The 27899-nt window shown below is 42.0% G+C and overlaps 1 protein-coding gene across 1 annotated transcript; it reads right to left on the bottom strand.

Annotated features, from left to right (window-relative positions):
• Nucleotides 1–2711: 2711 nt before the first annotated feature.
• On the bottom strand, nucleotides 2712–5873 carry RBMXL2 (RBMX like 2). Its single transcript, XM_045484356.1, has one exon. The coding sequence runs from the start codon at nucleotides 5766–5768 to the stop codon at nucleotides 4584–4586; it is 1185 nt and encodes a 394-aa protein (XP_045340312.1). The 5' UTR covers nucleotides 5769–5873; the 3' UTR covers nucleotides 2712–4583.
• Between the last annotated feature and the right edge of the window lie 22026 nt (nucleotides 5874–27899).

Below are 27899 nucleotides of genomic sequence, written 5' to 3'. Positions count from 1 at the left end.
TTGTAATAAAACTGCCCAAGCCACATAAGTAAAAACAAAATGAAGACTCTTTTATACAACCAAAAGATTACCCTTCTACTATAATGAGCAGCATCCAAACATTACAGGGAAGCTTCGCTATTTTTTCCTAACGCTGTCCCTAAAAATTTCATAATACATCCTCAGATTTGCTCATTCTCCTTAAGCACTTTAGTAAATTTGATCAGTAGTGCATTCCACACTCCTCAATGCTCTGTAGTTGCTATAGTTTATTTTTTGCACTTGATACCCATATTAAATGTTACCCTCAAAATATTTATACTCAGAATAATTTTTAAAGAGTTGTTAGATGTGCTATACTATAAGAGAAATTATATTCAGAAACTACGTCACCACAAACAATACATGAATTCTGAAAGGAATACCGACTACCATTGGGTTCACACAATCTGATTCTGCTTGGTGAGTTCTTAAATATGCTCAAAAGAGTCAAGAACAGAGTAACTGTCCCCACAAAGGAAATTGCTATGCAAGAGAAGGAAAATCACATCACCTTTTTTAACATAAAGTCTAAAAGGGTAGCAGCATGAACCTCACATAATCTAATGGCTGAGACATATTAGAGGCCCCAGGTAGAAGGAATACAAGCAGAAAATTCTTCCCCATTTTACTTGGCCTGAGGCAAGGGAAGAAAGGGAGCTACTGTGCTTTAGAAAGGAGGTCTGCCTCCAGCACTCTAGGAGAGTCCTGGGACCCAAAACAGGATTCAGGCTGCAGAGATGGAAGATGTTCAGGCCTCACCTGGTGGGGAACACTCAGTGATGTTGTTGGTTGCCACATGGACACTTTCGATCCTCCTGGAACCCTATTTTGGACAGGAGGAATGTGGAGATAGGGTCTCAGGAGTAGGCTGAGTCAAGCACAAGATAGAGAACACAAAGGTTTTGGCTAGGAGATGCACATTCTTTAAATTATATCCAGTGGGTAAGTCCTGTGAAACACCTAGTTTGCTCTCCCTCGCTCATCATCATGAAAGAAATTACAAGCAAGAGTTTTCAATTGCTAGATCTCTTATATACTTTCCTACAAAAATAGCTTTATACAGTAATTTCCAGTAAAGAAGAATTGGGGCTGCTCTATTGCACACATACATGAGAAATCCATAGCCTCTGTATGCTGTCTTGAACTCATCTAAGCTCTGCAGGAGTCTTTATTTCCAAATGTTTACATCACTTTTTAAAAAGCTATTAATAGTTTTAATATTCAGGAGATTAGGCTTCAGAAATTGGCATTTTGTTAATTGGAAAAAGGTTTTCATCGTTATTATACTTCAGAAAGAATGTCAAAGGGGAAAACTACACTATCCTCTAAGATCTGGTTCTCAGATATGCAAATTCTACCCCTGAGGTTATGGTGAGCTAGCTATGAGCCCAGTCTGGGACAGGAGCTTCTATAAAGAGTCAAACAGAATAAGGCATCACCCATAAACAAAGTCAAGAGGGAGAGTGATTGTCAAGAGTGTTGCAACTGAAAGGCAGGTTCAGGACAATAGTTAATATTTTTGAGTAGCCATTACATGCTGGTGCTGTGCTAAGCTCTATTTTTCATATTAAAGTTTGTATTTACTTATATATATATATCAAAATTATGGAATATCAAAGATATGCTAATGTACACACCACAGAAATTTAAGATGTCAACATTGTCATTTTTGCTTAAAGTCCACCTGTTAAAAAAATAAAACAATGCATATTCGGCTAAGGCCCACTCCTCATCCATCCCACCTTCCTTTCCTCACACTGAACTTCCTGACTTTTCATGTATCACTCCAATCATAGGTTTTTTCATTACACTTGTATTTATGCAACTTGCCTTTCCACCCAACAAATACTTTGATATTTACCTATGTTGATACATGTGGATCTGGTTGATTCACATTAGCTTCTACATTGAACTTTATTATAATAAGTCTCAGTTAATCCACTCCAGGTAGGCTGTTTCTACTCTTTTAACATTCAGAGGGCAGTGATCTTGTGGGTAACTCCTGGTGTACATGTGCGAGTTTCTCTAGGTCCTCTCCTTGGACTTTCTGAGTTGTAAGGTATGCACCCTCCAACTTTACTAGGCATTGCCAAAATTATTTCCAAAGTGATTATGTCAATTTCTACCTCTATCAGAGAGGTAAATTTTCACTTTATTAAATGTCCTATCATTAAAAAATATCTTAATAATATGGAAAATTCTAGCAACATGATTTCCTTCGAGGTTTGTGTTTATGTCAAAAGTTCTCTGCCCCAGGATGATAGTTTTTCTTTATTTTCTTCTAAATATTTTTTAAAAATTTCCTCTTCAGGTTTATATCTTCAAACCATCTAGAATGTATTTTTTTGTGTATGCTCAGTTAGGGGATCTCATTTTATCTTTTTACAAAGAGATAGCCATTAAAAAAAAAAAGTCCATCCTTTCATCAATGACTTTTAAAGCTACCTCTGTCATATATCATGTTTTCGTATGCAAGTGGGCCTATTTATGGGCTCACTGTCTTGGCTCTGTTGGTCTGTCTATCCTTGTCTGTTGATATCACACAGCTTAAGTTACTATAGCTTTATAACAAGTTTTGATTATCTGGTAGGGTGAGTCCTTTCTAATTATTGTTTTTTTCAGAATCACTTTGGCTCTTCTTACTCTTTATTCCACCATATGAAGCTTTAGATAAATCTCCCATTAGTGTCTTTTTCTTACCTGTTTCTTAAAAATTTGTGGTGAATGAAGTCATTTTCTTTTTTTTTTTTTTTTTTTTTTTTTTTAGTTTTGTGGCTGGTTAGCCAAATCTTTTATTCAGTATTCCATCGTAGATCACACAAATAAATGGGTATTACTGGGAAAGAGAAGGGAGCTGTGTGGAAAAATCATGTTGTAACTTCACTTGAAGTTGTACTGATTTTCCAAATTAATTTGGTGAGGTTAAGAATAGTTATGATAAAAAGTGTTCCCAACCATGACATGATACAAACCTCCATTTATTTAGTCTTTTTATAGGTCCTTCAATAAACGTTAATAAGTTTTCCATAAAGGTATTTCACATTTTGCCTGAGTGATTCTGGATTTTTTTTTTTTTTTTTTTTGGCTATTTCTTGCATTTGATCTTCTGGGCCAGTAATGCAGCCTTTCCTATAATTCACCTACTTTATTATTTTGTCAAAAAGTCATGTTTTTGGAGTTGTGTATGTGAGTGTGTTACATTCAGATCTCTTTAAGTACTTTTTTGTTGTGCAGGTGCTCATCTGTTTCCTCCAGCAATTACTATGCAGAACATGAGTCCTACTATTTTAACCTGATCCTTCTTTCTCTGGCGACTAGAGTTCCTTGACTGTGCAATTACCTCTCTCTCAGATAAACAGGGAAATTCCACAGGTGCTGACTGGAAAAAGGTGTTTCTTGCCCTGAGGTTGGGGTAGAAAGTGCAGACTGTTACATCCCTCCTGAGGCACCCTGGGGGAAGCCTCTCTGATCTTTATCTGTTCAAGCCCTTCTCCCCAGCTTAACAGTACAGAACACTCAACCCATCCCCAGGTCCCTCACACCAGGATGAGTTCCTCAGACGTTGAAATGCCAAGCTCTCTCAAGAATTCTCTGAGCTTCTGAGCTCTGATGCTGCTTCACATTTGGTTCCTCCACCCCCAAGGGCAGAAGACTAATTCTCTCCATAGGAGCCAGCTAGCTGGCTCTAGAGCCAAGGGCAAGTAGCATGGAGTTAGGTACAGAAGCCATTATGATCCCCAAATTCACCATTGGTGTATTTTCTACTTGTTTCTTAATAATTTGTTGGTGGTGAAAATAAATGCGATTAATTGATGTTTGTCTGGGATTTCTGCAGCTCTGTGGTTGGTTGGCCAACTCTGTAATTTAGTATTCCATCCTTGTTCAACATATATGAATAGTATTTTGGGGAGCAAGGGAACAGGAGATTCTGCAGATTCTCAAAGTAAAGGCAAAAAGACAACATATGCCCAGCATTATCCACTTGCTTTTTTAGACTTAAGAGTGAACAGAGCTTTTTTTAAATAGGCATCTAAATGATTTTTGTTGTTGTTGCTGGTCATTTTTTTAAAATACTGGGAACACTGAGTCTCAGTCTGAAAAATACCCTGAAATCTTAAGAGTAGCATATACCAGTGCCCTTCCATTCCCCGCCCCCCCCCCCAAATCTTGTTGCTTTGAATTAACAGACTGATCCATTTTTCCATTTTTGGTGGGCAGAGACTGTCTCATTTATCAGGAAAACTTAGAAGAGAGGAAGCCTTTAGAAGAATTTTTACTTGGAAATATAAGAAGACTAGTACGCAGGTTCAAGTCATACTTTTAACATGAGCTTGTTGAAAGAAACGTTAACAATTCCAAAACGCAATTAAACGAGTTTTAACTTTTTCCTCCCAAAAAGCACAAAAAATATGGAGAGGAAGTGAACAGGAAATTTTAAAATTTTTTAAAAGATAAAAACAACTCTTCCTTGTACTAATCCTTGGGTAGTTAGCATACAACTGACTCTTCTTTTCGTTAGTTTCTTTGAAAACGGAATTTTCAACTCCCAAGTCTGTTGGTACTTAGTATCTGCTCCGGGCTCCCCCTCTCTCCGAGCGGCTTCCCAGGCGGCCTCCGCCCCTGGGGACCCTGCGGCCAGAGCGGCTGTAAGAATCGCGCGGGGGAGGGCACCCCCTTTCCAAGGACGGGGAGAGCCCGCGGTCGGCTCTGCCTACCCGGTCGCGGCCCCTCGAGTAGCGGTCGCTACGGCCGCCGCCGTAACTGTCGCGGCCGCCGCCATAGGCGTCGGGCGAGCAGCCCCGGTACTCGTCGTAGCGGCCTCCCCCGCCGTACGACAGCGGAGGCCCCCGCATCGCGGCGGCGCTGCGCGGGTCCCCGTAGCTCTCGAATAGGTCTCGGTAGAAGCCTCCGCTCGGATGGTCCGAGAAGTCGCGGTCGCGCCCCCCGTAGCCGTCTCGGTCGCCATACCCTCTCGACGGACAGTTATCCCGGGCATTGGAGTGGCCGTAATCGCGGTAGGTGTACTCTCGAGGCGAAGGAGCAAACTCGCGGGGGTCGCGGGCGCTAGGGTAGTATCGGCTCGAGTAGTTGTCTCTGGGCGAGCAGTCCTCCTCCCGGGGACTCAGGTAGGGGTCCCGGCGCGGGGGTGGCGGCTCCCGGCGCGGTGGACCTGCATAGCCGTCTCGCCCCCGTGCGGCCGCGGCCCGCCCGCGCATTCCACCGCCGCTGCTGCGAGCCAGGCCCGACGGCGCGGCCCTCTTGGGGGGCGGCCCGGCCCTGCGTGGCGGCGGCCCGCGCTTCATGGGCAGCGGGGCCCTGGAGGACCGCGGGTCGAAATCCCCCGCGTAGATGCTGTCGTCCGCCGGCCCTCCCCGGGATGGGGGTCGCCGCGGGCCAACGCCGCCCCCGCGGGTCCCGCGCAGGCCCCTCGAGCGACCACGGCTGCGGGACGGCGGCGGCGCGCCCCGCCGGCCGCTCTCAAACGCCGGCTTGGTGGCCTGGGCCACCTTGATGGCTTTACCATCCAGGGTCTTGCCGTTCATATCTCTGGAGGCAGCCTTGGCGTCTGCCGGGCTTTCGAAGGTGACGAACGCGAAGCCCCTGGACTTACTGGTTTCTCGATCTTTCATCAAGAGCACCTCACTGATGCGGCCATACTTGCCAAACGCGGCCTCGAGGCCTTTCTCGTCGGTTTCGGGGTTGAGCCCGCCAATGAAGAGCTTCCCGGGGCGATCCGCCTCAACCATGTCGGCCAGTGGTGGGCTCGGTGGAGGGGTAAGGCAAGGGTCAACGCCCGTTGTGGCCCGGAAACCGCTAGTTGATGGCGGCTCCTACCGGTCGGGTGGAGCGTCGTCGCGTAAACGCGGTCGGCGTCCCGGCTGCGCCCGTGGAACGCTGGGGTGTATGCCTTTGGGTCCGGGTGCGCAGCCAGGCAGGGCTCTTTCTAGTCGTGATTGGCTGGTGGCCCGGGGTCGCCGTCGGGAAGGGCAGGGAAGCTTTGTGACTTTACTTCCAGCCTTTAAACTTTGGCTTCGTAACCTGCCCCTGGCTTACAGCTTTTAATTCACCCCTGAAAGCTCAGCTGCAAAACGAAAAGCTGTTAAATGTGCGTGTGTGTGTGTGTGTGTGTGTGTGTGTGTGTGTGTGTATTCATTCCTTATGGGTCTTAATGACAGGAATTACAGTGCATTCTAATCCAATTTACCCAATTTTCAAACGAAAAAAAAATCCAACTGAAAAATGAAATAAACGTCGAAAAATGCAGTTGGTACCTGAAAGGTATTAAGAACAAGAATTTTTTCACTCGTCAATGGGGATGAGAAGACTTGATAGTGGGGGATTGGTTGTGGGAATAGGAAAAAGAGAGAGTCATTCTTTGGATGCATAATTTTTCCCTTCTGCACCATTTTCTTCAATTTGTCAGCCTTCAGAGGGCTCAGAGTTTTATGTAGTACTGCCCTTTAATAAAAAGGTATTTCACAGAAAGCCACCTTTAGGAAAAATAAAGAGAAAACATGAGAGCTCTTGGACATTCATCAGAGTAGCACGTTAGCAAGCATAACAAACTGAAGCCTTTGCCTCTTCCTCTCAAGAGGAGGTACATCTCAGTGAAACAGAACATTTGGGTTCAAAGAAAAGTACACCATTCAAGTTTGTTCCATATGATATTCTCTGAATGGAGTAACTTGGTGAACATAGCTTTGCTTGAGATTTGACACCTAAAACCACTTTCTAAAAAAAAACTATAGTATGTTTCGGGGCTTTTTACAAAAATACTTTAGATTTTTCAAAGGCTGCTTTATCAAACGTTAACTGAATAGTCATGAGATGTCAATGTTTGTGTAGGTAATATGTGTACATATACATGTGCACATATGTGTTATGTCGGTTTACTACTGCAGTAGCTACACAGTATTGAAAGAGGTTGTGAAAGCAGGCATTTTTTATGATTCTTCTGATTTTATGGGGATGTTTTTAAGGTTTTAAGATTTTTTTAATATGCACAAATGGAAGTTAAATGCATCACATCAGTTCATGTGATAAGTTGCAGTAACAGATTTTATTAAATCATTATTGTATTTGTAAGGTAAGTCTACCTGTTTGGGATGTATTTATCTTTAAATACATTTATTTTTGTTTGCTCATACTTTACTTAGAAATTTTACATTTCTGGTTCACAAGTTCGAGACCCGCATTGGGCTCTGTGCTGTTCAGAGCCTGGAGCCTGCTTTCGATTCTATGTCTCCCTCCCTCTCTGACTCTTCCCGGTTTGTGCTCGGTCTCTCTCTCTCAAAAATAAATAAACATTAAAAAAAAAGTTTCCTCTAATTGCTGTATTTAAGTTTAAAACTACTTCTCTCTATATTACTTAACAGTATGTCCTGAGCTGTGATACATGGTATTTTCAGTTGTTCAGTTCCTACCATTTTCTCATTTTCATTTCTTTCTTGATTCATGAATTATAAAGATGTTTTCAAACTTTCAAAAACACAGATTTTGGGAGTTATTATTTCTTAACATGTTTTGTATGATTTCCATTCTTTTGTTTTTGTTGAGAATTGTTTTGTGACCTGTCAGTGAGTGAATGTGTGTGTGTGTGTGTGTGTGTGTGTGTGTGTGTGTGTGTGTCTGCCTGTCTGTGTAATGTTCTATATATGCCTGAGAAGAAAGTCTATATTCTCTAAATAGTGGGGTAGAATTCTTTCTTTATATTGTGCTGTTTAAATCTACCTTATCCTATTTTTATTTGATAGAATTGTCAATCACCGAGAATGGTTTTTACCTTTCCCATAATTGTGGATCTGTCCATTTCTCTTTATTTTTATGCACATTTTTGCTTCATGTAACTTAAGATTATATTGTTGGATATATAAAAATTGAGAATTGCTATGTATTTCTGATAACTGCCTTTATTATGTAATTGATCCTAATCCGTAACATTTTTATTTTAATCTGTTTTGTCTAATACTTACATAGCTCAGTGTTTTTCATATCTCTTTCTGTCAGCTTACTGTGTGACGGTAACAATGCCCTTCTTGCCTTTTTTTCCCATCCTTCTTGCATTCTCTTGTACCAAATGAATTATCTTTATTCCTCTTTTTCCTCTACTAATATAGAAGCTTTGCCTTCTATTTCTATTCTTTAAATGTTTACCTAAATGTTTTTATTTAGGGCTAACTTGTAAGTTTATTTATAGAATCTTAAATTTACTGCCTGATTTTTACATATGCACATATCCATGTAACCATGACCCATATCAAGATCTATAGCATTTCCGTCACCCCAAATAGTTCCCTTGTGTCCCTTTCAAAACAGTACCCTCCTCCCAGAGGTAACCATAATTTATGGTGACTTATATCAACCATAACTTAGTTTTGCCTTGCCTTAAACTTTATATAAATGGAGTCATATAAAATAAACTGTTATGTATATGGCTTATTTCACTCAGTATGTTATTTCTGTGATTCATCCATGTATTGCATGCACCAGTGGTCTGCTCTTTTTGATTTTCTAGTATTCACTATATGACTATACTACAATTTATTTTTTCATTTTCCTGTTGATGGATAGGGGCTTGTTGGGGTGGGGGTGATTCTTGTTTCCTCCAGTTCTCCCAACACTGCCCCCCTATCCAATCAGTCCCCAGTCCCAAAATACATCCAGACTGCACTCACTTAACTACTTCTGCACCTCTACTACCTTCATACAAATTATCACCACCTGAGGAATAATATATATACCCATATACATACATGTACATATACATTTGGTTTTTGTCCCCACTTCCTGGCACAGAGCTCCTAAAACCTTTGGGATTTCCTGAAGGATAGATTTTCTTTTGTTATTCATCAAAGCCCCTTTTGACCACACCTGAATTTATGCTAGTAAGGTTACTCCTACTGGGGGTCCTAGATAGTTTCAGGATGGGAACTGGTAGCCTAAGGAACCAACCCTGTGATTACAGGGTTAGAACTCTGAGCTCCCCTCTACACGCTCACACACACACACACACACACACACACACACACCAGGGAAGAGTGAGAGGCTGGAGATGTTTTTTAAATCTTTCTTTCCAGACAAAGTAAGGGACCATCGTGTGTCTGAAATTTTTGTTTCCTTTTGTTCCAGGGCTCCTCTCAAACTACTTTGGTGATGTCCCAGGAGCCCAAAGAGGCCACTACAATTCAATACTGTCTTTGGGAAAGTTTTGTCAGGGAGAAAGAAAGTAAACAGTATTAGGGCCATAGCTGCAAAGCATAAAGTCTGCAGGGGTTGGAGGGGAAGGGTGCTCAGTGAACTGACAAGTTCCCGTACCCTTAACTAATGGTATGTTACAAAGAGTCCTGGGGCTTTATCTCAACCTCAAGGGTATACCCAGAATCTTAACAATCAAAATCTTTCTTCACTGTGCTTCCAGAGCACTGGATCAGGAGTCGAGACTCACCAGATACCTAAACAAGCAAGCAGACTGGAGACAAAATGTCTCGATGCTTGCTAAGTCAGTCCAGTTGTCCTGTCCCAGGGTCCTTCGGTGGCTCCGATTCAGGTCTGAGTAGGGACATCATAGAAGGGTCAGAAACAGCACCAGACAATTGTTAAAGATGACAAGACAGACTTAAGTATAACTTAAACTGTATAAACTGAGCTCAGCTCCAACTCAAAGGAGACGTTTTTAAAGGGAGAAGAGAGGGAACAAAAAGGGGTGATAGAAAGTAAAAAATGTGGGACTAACGGGCTATGGGGGAATGGAAAAATTACAGAAGAGGGTTGTGGAAAATTACTGAAAATGGTTTGGAAATGTGGGTTGGGACAATATACATTTTGCAGTGTGGGAACATTGTGCTTTCTTAGACAAAGACTCAGCATGGGGGCTGGGGTCACCTTTAAAGACATGTCCCAACACAGGTGGAAACTAAGCTAGACTTACATCGAGTCTCTTAGCACAGTGTTTGGACAAGTCCTTTGTGCTGCATGGGACTTCCTAGTTCACAGAGTGACTAATTTAGGGTGGTATCTTTGGTTTTGAATGCTGCAGAGCAGAAGCACGTGTTTGGACTGATACAGGACCCACAGCTCACTACTGAACAATCACAGACGGCTATACATAATGGTGAAACATACCAAGTTATTCTCAAGAAAACAGCCAGCCTGGTGGATTGGTTAATATTGTAAAGTCTGAGAAGCAGGACAGTTCAGCTCCCCCCATAAATGCTAAGTGGAACACCCTACGTGAAGCATCTGATATGCTTCACATGTAAGCCATGTGGGACTGGCTTTAGGATAATCAAGATACTCACCCACTGAATATGCTGGTTACCCAGGTCATGGTAAATGTTGTGGTTAGGGGGCCCTTTTGCATAGGCATCTCATGTTACAAAATAGAGGGGCAGTCTGAAAAGCCTCATAGAATTTGTAATCTCAGCTTCCCCTCATGGGTCTTGTACGTGCTAAAAAAAAAAATACTAGCAATAAAATGGAGAAAGGCAGAAAGGAGAGTTAGGGGACTTGTCCCATGGTTATTAAGAAGTGACATAAATAGAATGGACATTGATAAGGTTAACAAAAGTCTTAATGTAGCACTATCCAAGGCTGTGTAGACCAATGGGACCTCCTGCTAGTCCTTCAACATCAAAGAGCCTCAAATAAATCTGCTCTATTTACCCCCAGTTTAGAAGCATTTTAAAAGCCTGAAAGTAAAGATTACAATGAGAAACTGAATTGAAATCTCCTGAATTAACGGTCATCCACATCGATTAAGATAAAGATTGACAGGGGCGCCTGGGTGGCGCAGTCGGTTAAGCGTCCGACTTCGGCCAGGTCACGATCTCGCGGTCCGTGAGTTCGAGCCCCGCGTCGGGCTCTGGGCTGATGGCTCAGGGCCTGGAGCCGGTTTCGGATTCTGTGTCTCCCTCTCTCTCTGCCCCTCCCCTGTTCATGCTCTGTCTCTCTCTGTCCCAAAAATAAATAAACGTTAAAAAAAAAAAAAATTTAAAAAAAAAAAAAAAAAAAAAAAGATAAAGATTGACAAATGGCCTAGGTCCCTGAGCTGGACACGTGCTGGGAGCACAAAGTCTTATGAGTGGATAAATGGTCAGGAGTGGAGTAGTTTCTGGGACTCATAGACAAGGGAACGTCATGCACTAGGGTATCAAAACCCACTGGTGCATCCCTAACAGGAGCTGTAATCAGAATGAAAGAATAAAGAAATGTTAAGGGTTGATAGAGTTGAAATGGAAGTTTGGGTGAAAACTGGAATTTTTACAGAAAGTGATTGGGTCTCTGTGTCTCTTTCAGCTGAATGTATTAAATGGATGGATATTGTGTCTGGTAGGGGAATATTTCCCCTACCTAGTATTGTAAAATACAAGGCATGCCAATCCACCCTTCAAGGAATATTAGTTAGACATGCTAAATGAGGACAAATAAGACTGCCCAAACCCACACAGTGTAAAATAAAAACTGGAGTGCTGGTGTGGGAGAATTCTCTGTATGAGAGACCTGTGTGGTGTGTAAACCGGGGTTACGGCAAAAGCCTATGAATGCCCCACAGTAATGACTACTGAGATTTTGGGATAGAGAATTTCCATTTGAGAGGCAGTTACTAGCTTGCTATTGGACATTAATTGAATTGCCTCTATGACTGAAGGTTATATATAATCACATCACCTCACACCCATTAGGATGGTTACTATCAAAGAACCAAAACAAACAAAACCCCACAAAATAACAGATGTCGGCAAGGATGCAGAAAAACTGAAATGCTTGTATACTGCTGGTAGGAATGTAAAATAGTGCTGCCACTATGGGAAACAGTATGGTGTTTCTTCCAAAAAATCAAAGTAGAATTACCATATGATCCAGCAATCTCTGGGTGTATACATACATGTGGGTATATATCCAAAGACTTGAAAACAGGGTCTCAGATATTTATAAACCCATGTTCACAGCAACATTATTCACAATAGCCAAGAGATGGAAACAACTCAAGTTGCTTCAGATGAATGCACAGATGAATGGATAAACAAAATGTAGCATTTACATACAATTTAACATTAGCCTGAAAAAGGAAAGAAATCCTGACACCTGCTACAACATGGATAAACCTTGAGGACACTATGCCAAGTGAAACATGCCAGTCACAAAAAGACAAATACTGAATGATGGTTCCACTTGTATGGGGTATCTAGAGTGGTCAAGTTCATAGGAAGAGAAAGTAGAGCAGTGGCTGCTAGGAGTTGGAGGGAGGAGAAATGAACTGTTGTGTAATTGATGTAGAACTTCCATTTTGCAAGATGGAAAAGTTCCAGGGATTGGTTTTGCACAACAATGTAAATATACTTACTACTACTAAACTGTACACTTAAAAATGGTTATGATGCTAAACTTCATGTTATGTGTATTTAACCATAATTAAAAATTTTTAAATAAAAAATAATGACCTTAAAACCTGAAATATCAGTGATATCTTGGGTTTGGTCAGAGAAACATGCCAATGGGGAGAGCAGTGCCCAGAAGTGTTCCATAATAAAATGGAGATGGTTTGTACAGGAATATGCTACCAGAAGAATGCAGAAAGTTACCCAGTGGATTCACAAGCAAGCAACTAGACTTTTCCCCTTGGACTGACTTTGGGACCACATGAGGAGCTCCCAGATTTTATTCTACAGATAGTGCCTTATAAACAGTTTCCCGATTGACCAACAAAAAGCTGCTTGGTTAATGGATAGCAATTCCAAGGTGAACAGACAGCATCTTATTTGAAAGGCTAAAAACTGTGTTGGAGGAAGGTAAAAATAAATCTACTTGGGAGACTGAATCATATGCGGTTTTCTTAGCAGTGACTGAAGAACTGAACAATGACAAAAGCCCCTAGGTTTGAGCTTTTACTGACTCAGAGGTGGCGTCCAATGGCCTGGCCATATGGTCAGGCAGAAGAGCAGTGGAAAACTGGCCAATTAAAGAGATGCCCCTGGGGTACCTAGCTGGCTCAGTCAGTAGAGCATGTGACTCTTGATCTTGGGGTCATGATTTTGAGCTCCACATTGGGCACAGATATTATTTAATAAATAAAAGGGGGTTTTTTGTTTGTTTTTTGTTTTTTGTTTTTTTATTTTTTATTTATTTTTTTTTTTTTTTGGTAAAGAAAGAGATGTCCCTAGGAGGTATGGCCCTATTGAAATCACTATGAGAATTTGAGAGATGCATTACAAGTAGAATGTGTTGATGCCAATCAGAAGAACCAACTTGCGGGTTCACAAGGTGATTGGAATTCACCAGCAGATAGCCCTGTACTTGTTTGAGGAGGCTACCTGTGTGTATGAAATGAGTGGACACTGGCAGACTCCAGCAATGCAGATAAAGCCTGTATCTAGACATAGTCCTCTTGCACCTCTGGAGCACAAAATGCCATGAACAACTGTTCTGTCTGCCAACAAAAGAGACTACAGATGATATATGGCAGATTCCCTGGGGGCACATAACTGGCAAATGAAACTGATACTGGTAGCCAAGGAGTCTTAATAAGACTAGATACTGTCTTTGAAGTAGACTTTGCTTATCCAGTGGTAGATGCAAATGTTCAGAGTACTATAAAAGAACCATAACAGAAGATATTGCACCAATTTGGATCACCAAGTCATATTTCTTCAGACCTAGGAGCATACTTACAGCCCATAATGTCCAACAATGAGTAGAGGGGTATCTTCCTCAGTAATAGTTTGACAGAGAATTGGAATGGGCAATTAAAACATTGGTCATCTGATACAGGGAGATAAAGGCATGAAGGGCTGGCTTACACACCTTCATGAGTATGTGCTCACACTCAACATAAGGAGGGCTAAGGAACTGTCCTCATTAAATACTCGTGTGTGTGCGTGTGTGTGTGTGTGTGTGTGTGTGTGTGTGTGTGTGTGTGGTGGATCTGGGGATGAGGATTGGAAGAGAATGGTAGAATGACCATGCATCTTCCCAGGGGAAGATGACTAATTACTGTAATTTTTTCTTTCTTCTTCTTATCACCTCAACTTTCTTTCTCTTAATGGGTGCAGGAGCAGGTCTTCAGCTAAGTTCCAGAAGCAAGGATGATTCCTAAGAAATTATGTTTTATTTTTAAAAATATTTATTAATTTTGAGAGAGAGAAAGAGAGAGGCAGAGTGAGAGGGAGGGGGGGAAAGAGAGAGAGAGAGATTGATTGATTGCCAAGCATGTCCCACACTGTCAGCACAGAGCCCAATGCAGGGCTCAATCTCACCAACTGCAAGATCATGACCTGAGATCAAGAGTCTGGACACTTAACCCACTGAGCCACCCAGGTGACCCTGTAACTAAATTTTAAACCTTATGTCTGAATTCCTAAGGATTTGATGGGGTATACCTTTACCCTATTTGGGAAAACCATGATTAGCACTGTATACAGCTATGTCTAATGGTAAAAAATACCCAATAATTCTGTACCTATGTAACCTTACTCTAAATAAATGGGAGTGGACTGAGGAGGAGGTACTTGCTAGACTAATATTGCTGTCTGCAATCTAGAGCCGCACAGTGTGTGAACCTAACGTCCCTTCCAAAGGTGGAAAACGTTGGGAATAAATGGAGTGAAAATAAATAAATAAATGGGTTTTATAATGAGGGAAATTCAAAACTACATTAACACGTCAAAAGAGGCTCAAAGCAAGAGATGATATTTTCTCTTAGCTCAGTTAGACCAGATGCCTGAAAAATTAAATATTTTAATAATTAAAATTCCTGAAACTGCAACATTATATTAAATAGATGAGTATTTTATGTGTTTACATCTGTCCCCCATGTATACGTGAAAAAGAATGCTAATACTATTTTTCACTCCTTTTACAACTACTGGCAGCAAACGGTAGTAGATGTGAATAGTTAATGAAGATGTGAATACTAGTGGACAGAGAAGTGTAGTGTTTAAATGGGGTGTCTCTTGATCAGATAGGGGGTCTCCAAATGTGGGGCAACAATCAGGTGGAAGCCTGTGGCATGGTAGGTGGAAGAATTCACCTGAGGCATAGCAAAGGAAACCTAAGTTTACACAATACAAAGCAGAGGAACATCAGGCAGAACAATAGAGAAGAGGCTATCTGCCTGAGGCAGTGGGTGTGGAACACACTGCAAGGGATAGGTGGGCAGGACAGGAGGGGAAAGGCTATCTGCAAGGAGGCAGTGGGTGGGGATGGTTTTTAAAGGGGGAAGGTGAGGGGAGGTATGTCAATGTATGGAATTCTCCTTTTGGTAACTGTGCCTAGTTGTAAATAGCCCATTGGTCAGTTAGGGCCTATGGATATTTTTGAGGTGGGTTGCCTGATGGGCCTGTCTGTATTCAGCCGGGAGGTCATTGTGGGCCCTTTCTACAGTCCTTTGCTCAGGCCTGTTTGCCCAAAAGCCACCTTTACTGGAAGGGTACATTAAAGAAAGGAGAGCCAGGCAAGGGAGTGCAAGGGGATTCCCTATGGAGTATCTCACTGGCTACAGTATCCTCCACGAGAGTAACTGGACCAGGGAACCCTAGATGGGAACCCTAGATGTGGGTAGAGAAGCTCCAAGATGAAAAAAAGAAATCTATCCACTGTCAGGGAATATAGATGACATTTTGAGAAAAAGAATAATCACCTTCCTCCAATAATAATCATCATCTATGCAAAGGGCTATGCCTTGATGAGGAAGAGTTGGAATACAAAGGAACTGCCATGAAGGTCCCCATTTCCTCAGGGTAGAAATAGAGTCAACTGAATGAGATCCCCATCCTTCCTAAGAGGAAGGTCAGGGGAGTATCTCTGGAAACAGCACCAATACCTATGGCCTGAGACCCTAAATTCCTTTCCAGTATTTTCAGGAACTGAATTTTGGTCCAACCATCCAGACACATGGAGTGATCTCATAACTCTATACTATGCCACAGGCTCCTTGACAGTGAAGAGGGAGCTTCCTGGCCACTCTGCAGCTTGGGCACTGCCTTTCTTAAATTTTAATTTTTTTTATTGTGGTAAAATACACCTAACATAAAATTTGCCATCTTAACCATTTTTAGGTATACAGTTCAGTAGTTGTGATGTTGTGGTTTATTATCTATTTTTGTCTTGGTCCATAGTTTCCTGCTCATGCTCCGAAAACCCTTGGCATTTCCTGAGGACCAAGAGCAATAGGACCATCTTTTAATATTTAGTCTTTTGTCACAGATTCTTGAAATAGCTTCAGGACCATAAAGGTGAAGAGAGTGTCTTGTTATTCATAACAAGCCCCTTTCAACCACACCTAAGTTTATCATGTTAATGAGATAACTTTTGAAAGGATTTTAGGATGGAGTCTGGTTGCCAAGGGAACCAACCAAAGGATTAGAGGGCTGGAATTTCCAGGCCTACCCCAACCCCAACCTCTCTGGAGGGGAGAGGGACTGGAGTTTGATTAATTTATTGGCTAAGGTGATGGAACTCAATCACACATGTAATGAAGCCTCCACAAAAAAACAAAAGCAGTGGGTTTGGAGAGCTCCCAGGCTGGTGAACAGAAGGAAGTGCTGGGGGAGTGGCACTCTTGCTCAGGGAGAGTGTGGAAGCAATGCATCCTTTCCCCACACCTTGCCCTTAGCTTATCTTCCATCTGGTTGTTCCTGAACTCGGGAAGATTTTGTAACAAACTGGTAATCTAGTAAGTAAAATGTTTTCCTCAGTTTTGAGACACTGTAGCAAATTAGTCAAACCTCAAGAGGGGGTCCTGGGCACCCTGCTTCATAGCTGGTGAGTCAGAAGCACAGGTACAATCCAAACTTGTGACTGGTATCTTAAAGAGCAGGGGTGTGGGGCAGTGATGCAGGACTGAGCTTTCAACCCATGGGGTCTGAGACTATCTCCACGTGGATAGTGTCAGAATTCAGTTGAATTCATTTGGTGAGTGATAGCAGGTATCCAATTTTGGGAAATCCATTTCTGCCCAACTTTAGGAAAGTGGCTTCACAGATTGAGAACTCAGCTTTATTATGAGTGGTCAAATTGCCTAAGCGGAAAAGATCTGGGAACTAAAAAAGTAACGCAAGCCACTTAGGCCCCTGAGCGCTGTCCAGGGTCCTGCTTTCTCTGCCTTTATAGACCAGGGTTGGGGTCGCCTCCTTACCAAGCACGTCCACGCCGCTAACGGCGCCCCAAGCCGAAATCTGAGGGTGCTTGGCTCAGGAACACAAGCTTCGGGAGCGGACTACCCGACCCGCGACTGCCACTCCCCGCAAGCCTGGTCAGAACGGCCCGCGACCCGACGGGTCAAAAGCTTAGGCTCGCCAGCACCGCAGCGCCCCACCGCGCACCTGTGCACCCTACCCTGGCCTCCCCAACCTGCTGAGCTCGCCTTCCCCTCTCCTACCTAGCCACAACCGCGGACACCCCACACAAATCTTCCGACTCCGTCTCCCTTCCGGGCTTCCTCCCAGGACCTGAGGGCAGATTCGCCAAACTTAATAATTCACAAAAGCCAACTGGAAACGAAGCACTCTCCTCTCCACCAGGGTTAGAATCCAGGGACTACCACGCAATGGGGAGAATGCAAATTCAGGAGTTTCCTAAGAGCAGGGCGTTCCCAAGCTGTGAGAGTCTGCGGTTTTTCCCAGGATAACAGTATCACCAACTTCACGGGGTTGCTAGTAAGTTGGATAGTAATACAGATGTCCTCAGGAGGAGTGGGATATTTTTGCTTTCATTCATTCGTAGCCCACATTGCCAAGACACCGCGCTGTGGGCTGGAAATAGAACAGTAAAGAGCTGTGGTCCTGCCCTCTCTGAAATTACACTGTGTTGATAAAAACAGACAATAAGGAAATCTTTGTGAAGTCTTAGGAAATAAAGAAACATCAATGCTTTGTTAGAAAAGGGGGGCAAGCAGTGGTACTTCCGATTATAGTGCTCAACCTGACAAGTGATATTTATTTATTTTTTTAAACGTTTATTTATTTTTGAGACAGAGAGAGACAGAGCATGAACGGGGGAGGGTCAGAGAGAGGGAGACACAGAATCCGAAACAGGCTCCAAGCCGTCAGCACAGAGCCCGACGCAGGGCTGGAACCCACGGACCGGGAGATCATGACCTGAGCCGAAGTCGGCCGCTTAACCGACTGAGCCACCCAGGCGCCCCTCTGACAAGTGATATTTAAACTGCAGTGTAAGTGAAAAACAGTATGGAGTTTCCTCAAAAAATTAAAAATAGAACTACCCTACAACCCAGCAACTTCACTACTTGGTATTTATCCAAGGGATACAGGTATGCTGTTTCAAAGGGACACATGCTTCCCAATGTTTATAGCAGCACTATCAACAATAGCCAAAGTATGGAAAGAGCCCAAATGTCCATCCACTGATGAACGGATAAAGAAGATGTGGTGTGTATATATACAATGGAACATTACTCAGAGATTAGAAAGAATGAAATCTTGCCATTTGCAACAACGTGGATTGAACTATAGGGTATTATGCTAAGTGAAATAAGTCAGTCAGAGAAAAACAAATATACGTTTTCACTCATATGTGGAATTTAAGAAAACAGATGAACATAGGGGAAGAGAAGCAAAAATAAGATAAAAACAAAGAGGGAGACAAACCATAAGAGACTCTTAAATACAGAGAACTAACAGGGTTGCTGACAGGGTGATGGGTGGGGGTATGGGCTAAATGGGTGATGGGTATTAAGGAGGGCACTTACTGGGATGAGCACTGGATGTTATATGTAAATGATGAATCACTAAATATCCCTGAAATCATTATTACACTATGTTAACTAACTTGGATTTAAATTAAAAAAAAACAAAAATAAACCTCAGTGTAAAGGATGGTCCAGAGTTAGGTGCGTTGAAGAGTGGAAGAGCACAGTGGACAGACAGGATCACCGATGCAAAGGACCAGTGGTGAAAAACTTGGGACAAAGAATTGAGAAGAAATCACTAGGTTCTTTAGTGAGAGGAAAGAGGAACCAAATTATGCTGCCTTTTAAATAAGGAGAATTTGGCCCAACTCTCACATAATTCACTTACTCATTCATTCATTCAACAAATATTTATTGGGCACCCACTATCGTGCAGGCACTGTACTGGGTGTTGGAGATTCTGAGGTGAAGACAAATAGGAAAGAGGGATGTTTAATTAAACAACTAATTACATCTGAAAGACAAAAATTATTAACAATATGTGAATTCATAGTCTTTCTTCCTTCTATTTCTATAAAGGAATCTGCTAATTTCCACCCTTTAATCTGCTCTTAAAGGTAACTTATCTTCTGGGAGAGTATCTATGATCAAAAAATAAAGGAGTGAAGACTGAAGACTGAAGAGGAAAAAATTAGAGGGAACATTATGTGCAAAAACAGAGACAAAATGATAAGCTGAACACAGTATTACGTTTGAAAGTAATGTTAATTGTCAATGGTTTACACTGTGTTTGGAGATCAAGAGATAAAGCTGAATGTAAACTATCAGAGGCGGAAGAAGAGGGAAAAGACTTGAATATAGTTTTCTGTTTTGCTTTTAAAGAGAACTACTTTGAGAGTGGTGCGGAGGACAGAGGAGAACACAAGCCAGGAGACAAAACAGGAAATGATGACCTAAAATAAACTGTACTAAGACTAGAAAGAAGAAATATTTTTAACCTGGTTTTCTTATAATTTTTCTCTTTCACTCTGAAAGGAACAATCCAAATGACAGCCCTGCCTTAGTTTAAAGCTAGGTTCTCTTTTCTGCTTATTATGGATCTTTGATAAGAAATACAATTGCTGAGAAGTCTGTTTTGCTTGCTGTTTGCTACGAGCATTGTGAGACCTTTCCTGAATGTAACCCGCTGTGCAGTAGAATGGGTTGTACAACTTCCTAAATGTAGTCTGATATGTAATGGAACGAGTAATTGTACATAAACTAACCGGCATTTCTTGCTTCTGTAAACCTGCTTGCTTAGCACATTCCTCACCTACCCCCCTTCCCCCTTCCCCCTTTTTTCCTCCCGCCACAAGTAACAGACAAAGCCTTCCCACCAAAGGACAAAGGATGCCCAGAGAACAACAAATGTCCTTACTTTAAAATCAACTAATCAGGCCCCTCATAATTTGAAACCTCCCCTGTGCCATTTGTCTCTGTCTATAAAAACGCTGTACCAACCCTGATCGAGGCCTCTTAGCGTCACCGGCAACGAGTGCGCAGAGGTCCAGGTTCGAACCTGCAATAAACGACCCTTGCCACTTGGCTTTGACTTACGACTCTGGTGGTCTTTTGTGGGAGGTTTTGGAACTTCAGGCATTACAACTCTTAAAGAAGTGTATTGACAACATAAGGTGATATGAAAATGTTGGGTTTCAGGAGTGAACGGTCAAAAAAGAATTCTTGAGAGGGCTTCAATACAAAAAAGGTGGTCCCATTAAAGCACAAAGACAGGACCTGTGGGCAGAAACAGCTGCACAGGGGTTGTGATGGATGACTGATTATATACCTATATAACTTCAAGGGACAGCACAAGTCTCTAAGGAATTTGGAAGCAAGGTTTCCAGGAACTTGAGGTGCTATTATTAGGAAAAGGTCATTTATTCCTATCTAGTAAAACCTTAGACATGAGACCCTTCACAAGTATATCAGTGAACTATATGCTTGAAGGATGATTGCTAACATATACCTTGGGGGGTGGAGATAAAACAAGTTTCCAAAGGAATTTTTTATTTTTGAGAGACAGAGTGAGCAAGGGAGGGGCAGAGAAAGAGGGAGACAGGGCATACCAAGCAGGCTCCTCACTGTTAGTGCAGCTCAACTTGGGGCCAGAACCCACAAACCTTAAGATCATGCATGACCTGAGTGGAAATCAAGAGTCAATGCCTACCAGACTAACCCAACCAGGTGCCCCTCCAAAGGAATTTTTACATGTTAAAGTAGATTTACAGGATCCTGGAGGGGTCAGGATAATGTTAAGCTAAGGGTATTAACAGCGAGGAGGTTGAATTCCTAAAGGAGGGTCACTCTGCCTGTCTCAAGAACTTGTCAATGGGTTGTAAGTTGTAAGGAACTTTTTCTTCTTTTGCCTTTGTTCTACACTTCATAAGGTACCATGTGTTTTTCCCCACACCACCAAATAATTCTCCTCAGACACTGACTGGATAGCCTACAGATTCACTCAATACAGACACTACCTAGAGATAGCATCAGTTCCCATCAGTTAAGGATGGAGTCCCACAAGACTACCCCCACATCAGATCCTAATTGAAAGTCCAGGTTGTTAACCTGTGCATCAGACTGGCTATAGATAAATCAGTCTGTCAACGACCCCTCTTGCTCAACTATAGACCTCCAATGGTTATTTCTTATTGCATTTTCCTGAGGCATGGATGATAACTGGAACATGCCAACAGCCAGACCAGAAGAGCCTGGATAGTAACCGAATACCCGAAAAAACATACCCCTTCCCTGCCCATGATCATGGGCTGAACATATACCGACCCCCACCTGTGATCACACGTCCTCTGCCCGTTCTCTTGCACATAACCCCCCACCCAAACCTCTCTCAACAAAGCTCTAAGTGTCCATCTTGCTGTTGGAGAGGTCAGTTGTTAAGGCTTGAGCTCCCATCTGCTGTCACCCAAAATAAAGCTCTCCTGTCTCTTGAGTTATTGGCTTCTCTTATGACTCTTATCAGAATTTGTTTGGCAACAGTGTTAGCACACTCAGCCATAAGCTATGCTTTCCATTTGTGCAGCCCCCTTGGGATTCCCTGGAAGGGAGAAGTTGGCCATGGCAGCATGCCAGGGCTCACCCATTCTTTCCCGAGCAAGTGGCTGTGACAGATCTTTGGTAACACCAAGGCCCCTCCTTGGGTTCGATTAACTCGTTAGAGTGGCTCATAGACTCAGGAACCCAGTATACTTATCATATAGGTCACTTTTAGGCAAACAGGCTAGAGTGATGGAGTGCGGAAAGGGCCCAAAGAGACCACCTAGCTGAATACAGACAGTCTCATCAGGCAACCCACCTCAAAAATATCCAAAGGCCCTAATTAAACCAATGGTCTACTTAAAACTAGGCAGTTACCAAAAAAAGGGAAGATTCCATACATCCCCATATCTCATCTCCCCCCTTTAAAAACAGCCCCCACCCACTGCCTTCTTGCAGAGGGCTTTTCCTTTGCTGTCCCTGCCCACCTATCCCTTGCGGTGTATTGAGTAAATCTTTGTTCTGCCTCAGGTTAATTCTTTCACCTCCTGTGCCACCAGCTTCTATAGATTGTCATCCCACATTTGGGGGCCTCCATTCAAACAAGAGACACCCCATTTAGACATCACACTTACCATTACTGGTCTATTACGATACAAGTGGTATATGAACAGCCCAATGGAGTCTGCTCTTAGGGAGCAAGATCCCTCAGAGCAGGAGCTTCTGGTCCCATGAAGTTTGGGGACTAGGAGGTTGACACATTTGGGTTCACCATCCTGGAAGTTCTTCAAACATTCTCTTGGGTTTTTATGGACGCTCCATTACATAGGCATGACTGATGGAGTCACTGGCTATTTTGCTATTGGTGATTCAACCTCCAACACTCCCCCATGCAGTTGAGCTAATACTGAAAACTCCCAACCCTCAAATCCTGATTGGTTCCCCTGGCAACCAGCCCATCATCCTCAGGAGATTTCCAGAGATCACCTTATTAACATAAATTCTTGTAGTTGGATAAAAGACACCTGTTTCACCTTTTGGCTCTGAGGCAATTTCAGGAACTGAGGACAAAAGACCAATTATTATAACAAAAGATGTTCCCATTGCTCTTCTGGTTTAGAAAATTCCAAGTGTTTTGGGAGCTGTGAGTCAGGAAACTTGAAGACAAGAATGTATTTATCATAAATCACAGTAGCACAGTTGGGTGAAGACAGTTGTCCTGCCTTCTCCTACTTCCCTCACCTTAAAGTTCATTCTCTTGTAGGCTAATATTCAAGGTCATTAGACCAATATTTTTAGCATCCATTTTACAGATAACTCAAAGTATGAAAATAGTAAGTATCCGCCAACATTACAGAGCTTGCAACTGGTAGTAACAGGACTAAAATCTTTTGATCCCAGGATCACTTGACATTTGGAAAACCACTTGATACCAGTGGCAACCCTCAGTTAAAACAACCAAAAATCACTCATTGGTAGCCAAATCATCACAGTTGAAATCCACTATTTTTTTTTAATGTTCATTTATTTTTGAGGGAGAGAGAGCATGAGCAGGGGAGGGCAGAGAGGGAGACAAAGAATCCAAAGCAGGCTCCAGGCTCAACATGGGACTCGAACTCATGGACCATGAGATCCACTGTTATTAGAGGTGAGCATTAAGAAAACTTATCCAAGGGGCACCTGGGTGGCTCAGTCGGTTGAGCGTTCAACTTTGACTCAGGTCATGATCTCACAATCAGGGGTTTGCCCTGTGTAGGACTCTGTGCTGACAGCTCAGAGCCTGAAGCCTTGCTGCCTTGCTTCAGATTCTGTGTCTCCCTCTCAGTCCCTCCTCCACTGGCACTCTGTCTCTCTCGCTCCCTCTCTCAAAATAAACATAATAAAAAAATTTATAAAGAAAAATTATCCAAAATCTTAAAGTAGGCAAAAGGGATTACTGGGTATCCTTTCATTGCAGTGCTAGGCATGGTCTACCAGGCTGGGAATTATCTGATTTTCTAGGGCTGTGTATTTCTGTTACATTAAACAAGGTGGCTAAGGGAGTTTTGGCGTGGTAGTAGGGGTCCAGAGCCAATGGCCAAGAAAGAATTCTTGAGACATCTTTGGTGCAAAAAGGTGATTTTATGAAAGCACTGAGACAGGACCCATGGACAGAAAAAAGTTGCACTAGGGTTGTAAGGAGTGACTGATTATATATGGGAGTTGGGGGAAGTAAAGTGAAGGGGAAATTTCTAAAGGGATTTTCTTATGCTAAAGAAGAGTCCCAGGATACTGAAGGCCTAGCTATTGTCAATCTAAGGTTGTTTATTCCCTCTAGCAGAGCATTAACATTAAGACAGTAGGGAGTTCCTGGAGAAATGTTATACTCTTCTGGCCTCAAGTATTTGTCAATAGGCTGCAGGTTGTAAGGAAATTTAATTTTATCTGCTATTTCCTTCTGCCTTTGTTTCTCACATCAGTGCCATTAGACTGAGGTGGTTCTAATAAGTTAGCAGCAGGTTAGGGAGAGCAAGACGGCATCTCTCTTATCAAGCAATGGCCTGTGTCAAGCAATGACCCAAGCAGTTAGGGCATTTCAGTTGAGACCAGATATTGCCAAGACCAGCACCGGCTGATTACACATTCAGAACTTATAACCAGCAGAAACAGAGGAAGTTTGCAGGGGCCCAAGACTGACTAAACACCTTTAAAAAGGTAGGATTTTTGCAGCAAACTGTCAGACTCTCCAAACACTGACCTCCTCATGTCTGGTCATTTCAAAAAGGCAGCTGCTGCTGAAGGCTCTCCCTGACTTATCTCTGAAGAGAACAGAGATCCTTCATTGCTTGAACATAATAAGCAGTAAGTGCTGAGAGCTGACTCCCATGGGGCTGAGGATGTAAGTATGCACTGGCTTTGCATTTGGTTAACTTCCTACCCGCTGGTCTATCTTGTTTGCTCTAGAACTTGTTTTGTGCATTGCTTTGTGTGCCGTGTAAGAAGCCCAATTAATCACAGAGTGAAAGGGCATGGAGTTTGGAATTCTGAACGTGCTTCATAATTATGTTAACTTTATGATTGAATACAACTGACATTGTGGTATCATGACACCTATCCAAGCAAATCAAAATATAAGCCTGTAACAGCCTCAAGGTTAAATGGAAACCTAAGGACAACCAACCTCAAATAGCCTAACCGAGGCTTTTCCAAATAAGGAATGTAATACTTCCACTGTACCCAAATAATTTCTTTGTATTGCTCTCACATTTCTCCCATTAAAAGACTTTCTCCTGGCTGTCTTCTGGAGCCCTTCTTGCCACTTCCAGTCTGGTGCTGCACAGTTCAAATTAATTTCCCCTCAAACTCTTAAATGTTTTAATATGCCTCATTTCTTTGACTCTCAATTAGCTATTTGATGAAGAGATTCACAACTAAGGGTACAGATTCTATGTAGAAACCTGACAGCAATGCAAATACTTCTTGTCAGCTAGCAATGCAAATGATTGCTGTAAGACTGAAAAGATAACCCCAAAGGCTATTTATTACCTTGTTGGACATTAACCAGTTTTATATTTCCCTTGAAATGTTATTCTAACTTTTTTAAAAAATGCTATTTCTGGTGGATATATAAACCTTTGTTCCTTAAATGCTTTTTAAATCAACACCTCACTGGTTCTCTTACTACCGCATTGATGAATCTTTGGACAAGTGCTCATTCTGCATTTAAGTAAGAACCATGATTTTAAATTCTTGAAAATGATATTTTACTGCATCACTGGATACATGCTGGACCAATTAGTCTTTGGAAGACTTTTTAAACCAAAGCAGTGGAATACAAGAACTCTTTTTTCATTGGTTGCTAAGCTGACAATAGGGGAGTTCAAATCTCCGTGTGACATAGTTCTATCACATTTACCCCATAACCACGGCTGCAAAATATCTAAAGCTAAAACTTTAAGCTATGGCGGGGCGGGGGGGGGGGGGAATTCCATCATATTAGAAGACTTATTCTTCTAATACTAGGAAAAAATATATTTTTTACATTTTTTAATTTGAGAGAACAAGCTAGCACACCAGCAGGGGAGAGGGGCAGCGGGTAAGCAGGCTCCATCCTCAGCATGGTGCCCAACGCAGGGCTTGATCCCATGACCCTGGGATCATGACCCGAGCCGAAATCAAGAGTCAGACGCTCAACCGACGGAACTACCCAGAGGCCTCTAGAAGAAAATATTCTTAATAATTGATAGATTAAACAAAGATTAGTATAGGAAGATTTGAACTGCAAAATGAAAAGATTAATGGATGTATATGTGTATATGTGTGTGTGTGTGTGTGTATATATATATATATATATATATATATGGACAGGCACTCAGTTATGGGAAGGTGTACATTCTTTTCAAGCACACATAGAAAACTGATTATATAATAGGCTATAAAATCTATTTTAACTAATTTCAAAAAAATATTTTCAAACAGAACACACTATCTGATCATAACTCAATTAGGTTAAAAATAACAAAAAGATAACTTTAAAAACCCTTAAGTCCAGAAATTATAATCACACTTCTATTGAGAAGGAAAGCTGGTAAATGCAGATAAAAAGGGCCAGTCAGATGTCCAAGGTTGGATACTGCCTTGGCATGCTTTTAGCTTCTGCAATCTTGCTTGCCTCTTGTATCAGCCAGCAGCCAGTAGTTTGACTATGCTAGTCCCGCCCAACCCGGAAGCACATTATGTATAAAAGATCAGTAAAACCTGAGCCAGATGCTCAGCCTAGAGGTGACTCTGCTGGGCTGGCACTGGTGTGAAATAAATAGTCTTTTCTGATTCCCCGAGTGCCTGTTGCTTGTCTCTTCCTGGGTGCTGAGTACTTGCTGTAACACTATATGACATATGGGTCACAGAAAAAAAAATTCCAGTGTAAGTCAAAATATTTGGACATAAATGCTAATGAAAATACTCCATATTCAAGCATTGGAATTCAGCTAAAATATAAATTGAGGGAAATTTACAGCCTTAATGCTTGTAATAAAAAAGCTAGAAATCAGTAAGAATCTAACTTAAGAAGTTAGCATCCTGACAGAACAAATCAACAGAAAAATTTACAAAATAAATTTACTTAAAATACAAAATGTACATGGGTACCCAGGCAGCTCAGTGGGTTAAGCATCTGACTCTTGATTTGGGCTCAGGCCATGATCTCACAGTTCATGAGGTGGAGCCCTGTGTCAGTCTCTGTGCTAACAGCTTGCAGCCTGCTTGGGATCCCAACGCCTCTCTGCCCCTCCCCTGCTTGTGTGCATGTGTTTTCTCATAATAAATAAACTTAAAAAAAATAAAAATACAAAAATGTTAAAGTATAAAAAATAAAGAACCAACAAAGCTAAAGTTTGTTTTGGTCACCCTATTTGATTCTTGGACTATCCTCTTTGACTCCTTAACTATACTATTTGAAATTTCAAGCCCTTCCTTCTCCAGGACTCGACTTAGGATGAGGGCAGTGACTTGGGTGATACACAAAATTTAAGGAGATACGGAAAAATTTAATCAATGTAAGCATTTTAGTGGAAAGGCACCTGGGTGACTCAGTTGTTAAGTATCTGACTTTCACTCAGGTCATGGTCTCCCAGTTCGTGAGTTCAAGTCCCACATCCCTGTTTTAGGTCAGCATGAACCCACTTTGGGTAAAAACACAAGCCCCAAGTGAGCCCCACTTCTCTCTCTCTCTGCCCCTCACTCACTCGAGCCCTCTCTCAAAAAAAAAAAAAAAAATTAGTGGAATATTCTGTAAATCAAAATTAACACAAAATACTCATGATAATCAAATACCAAAAATTTAGAGACTGTGTCTGACCCTGCACTTGTACTACACCCATCCTAGTCCCCTCCACCCTCCAGTAAGTGCCTCACTCCCATCACCCTAATCCTGACTGATGGGTTATCTGATAGCAGTGACACACAAGCTGTGTTTCCAAAATTTAGTTATGACAGTGCTTCTAATATACGGTTATAGTTCAGGGTAAAAATTCTTTATCATGTTATGAAAGTACCTGACAACATAAGACTGAATGTTATTAAATGCCTTATCAACATATACTGAAGTGATTATTTGGTCTTTCTCCATCAACCAACTGATATCATAAATTATAACATTCCTCCTAATATTTGTTCTCTCTTGCACTTCTGTTGTAAATCATAATATTCGTGGTGTATATATATA

This window comes from Leopardus geoffroyi, chromosome D1 (assembly GCF_018350155.1).
Source record: "Leopardus geoffroyi isolate Oge1 chromosome D1, O.geoffroyi_Oge1_pat1.0, whole genome shotgun sequence".
Classification (NCBI taxonomy): domain Eukaryota; kingdom Metazoa; phylum Chordata; class Mammalia; order Carnivora; family Felidae; genus Leopardus; species Leopardus geoffroyi.
The sequence above is the reverse complement of the archived record's forward strand: the minus strand, read 5'-3'. Positions and strand labels throughout refer to the sequence as shown.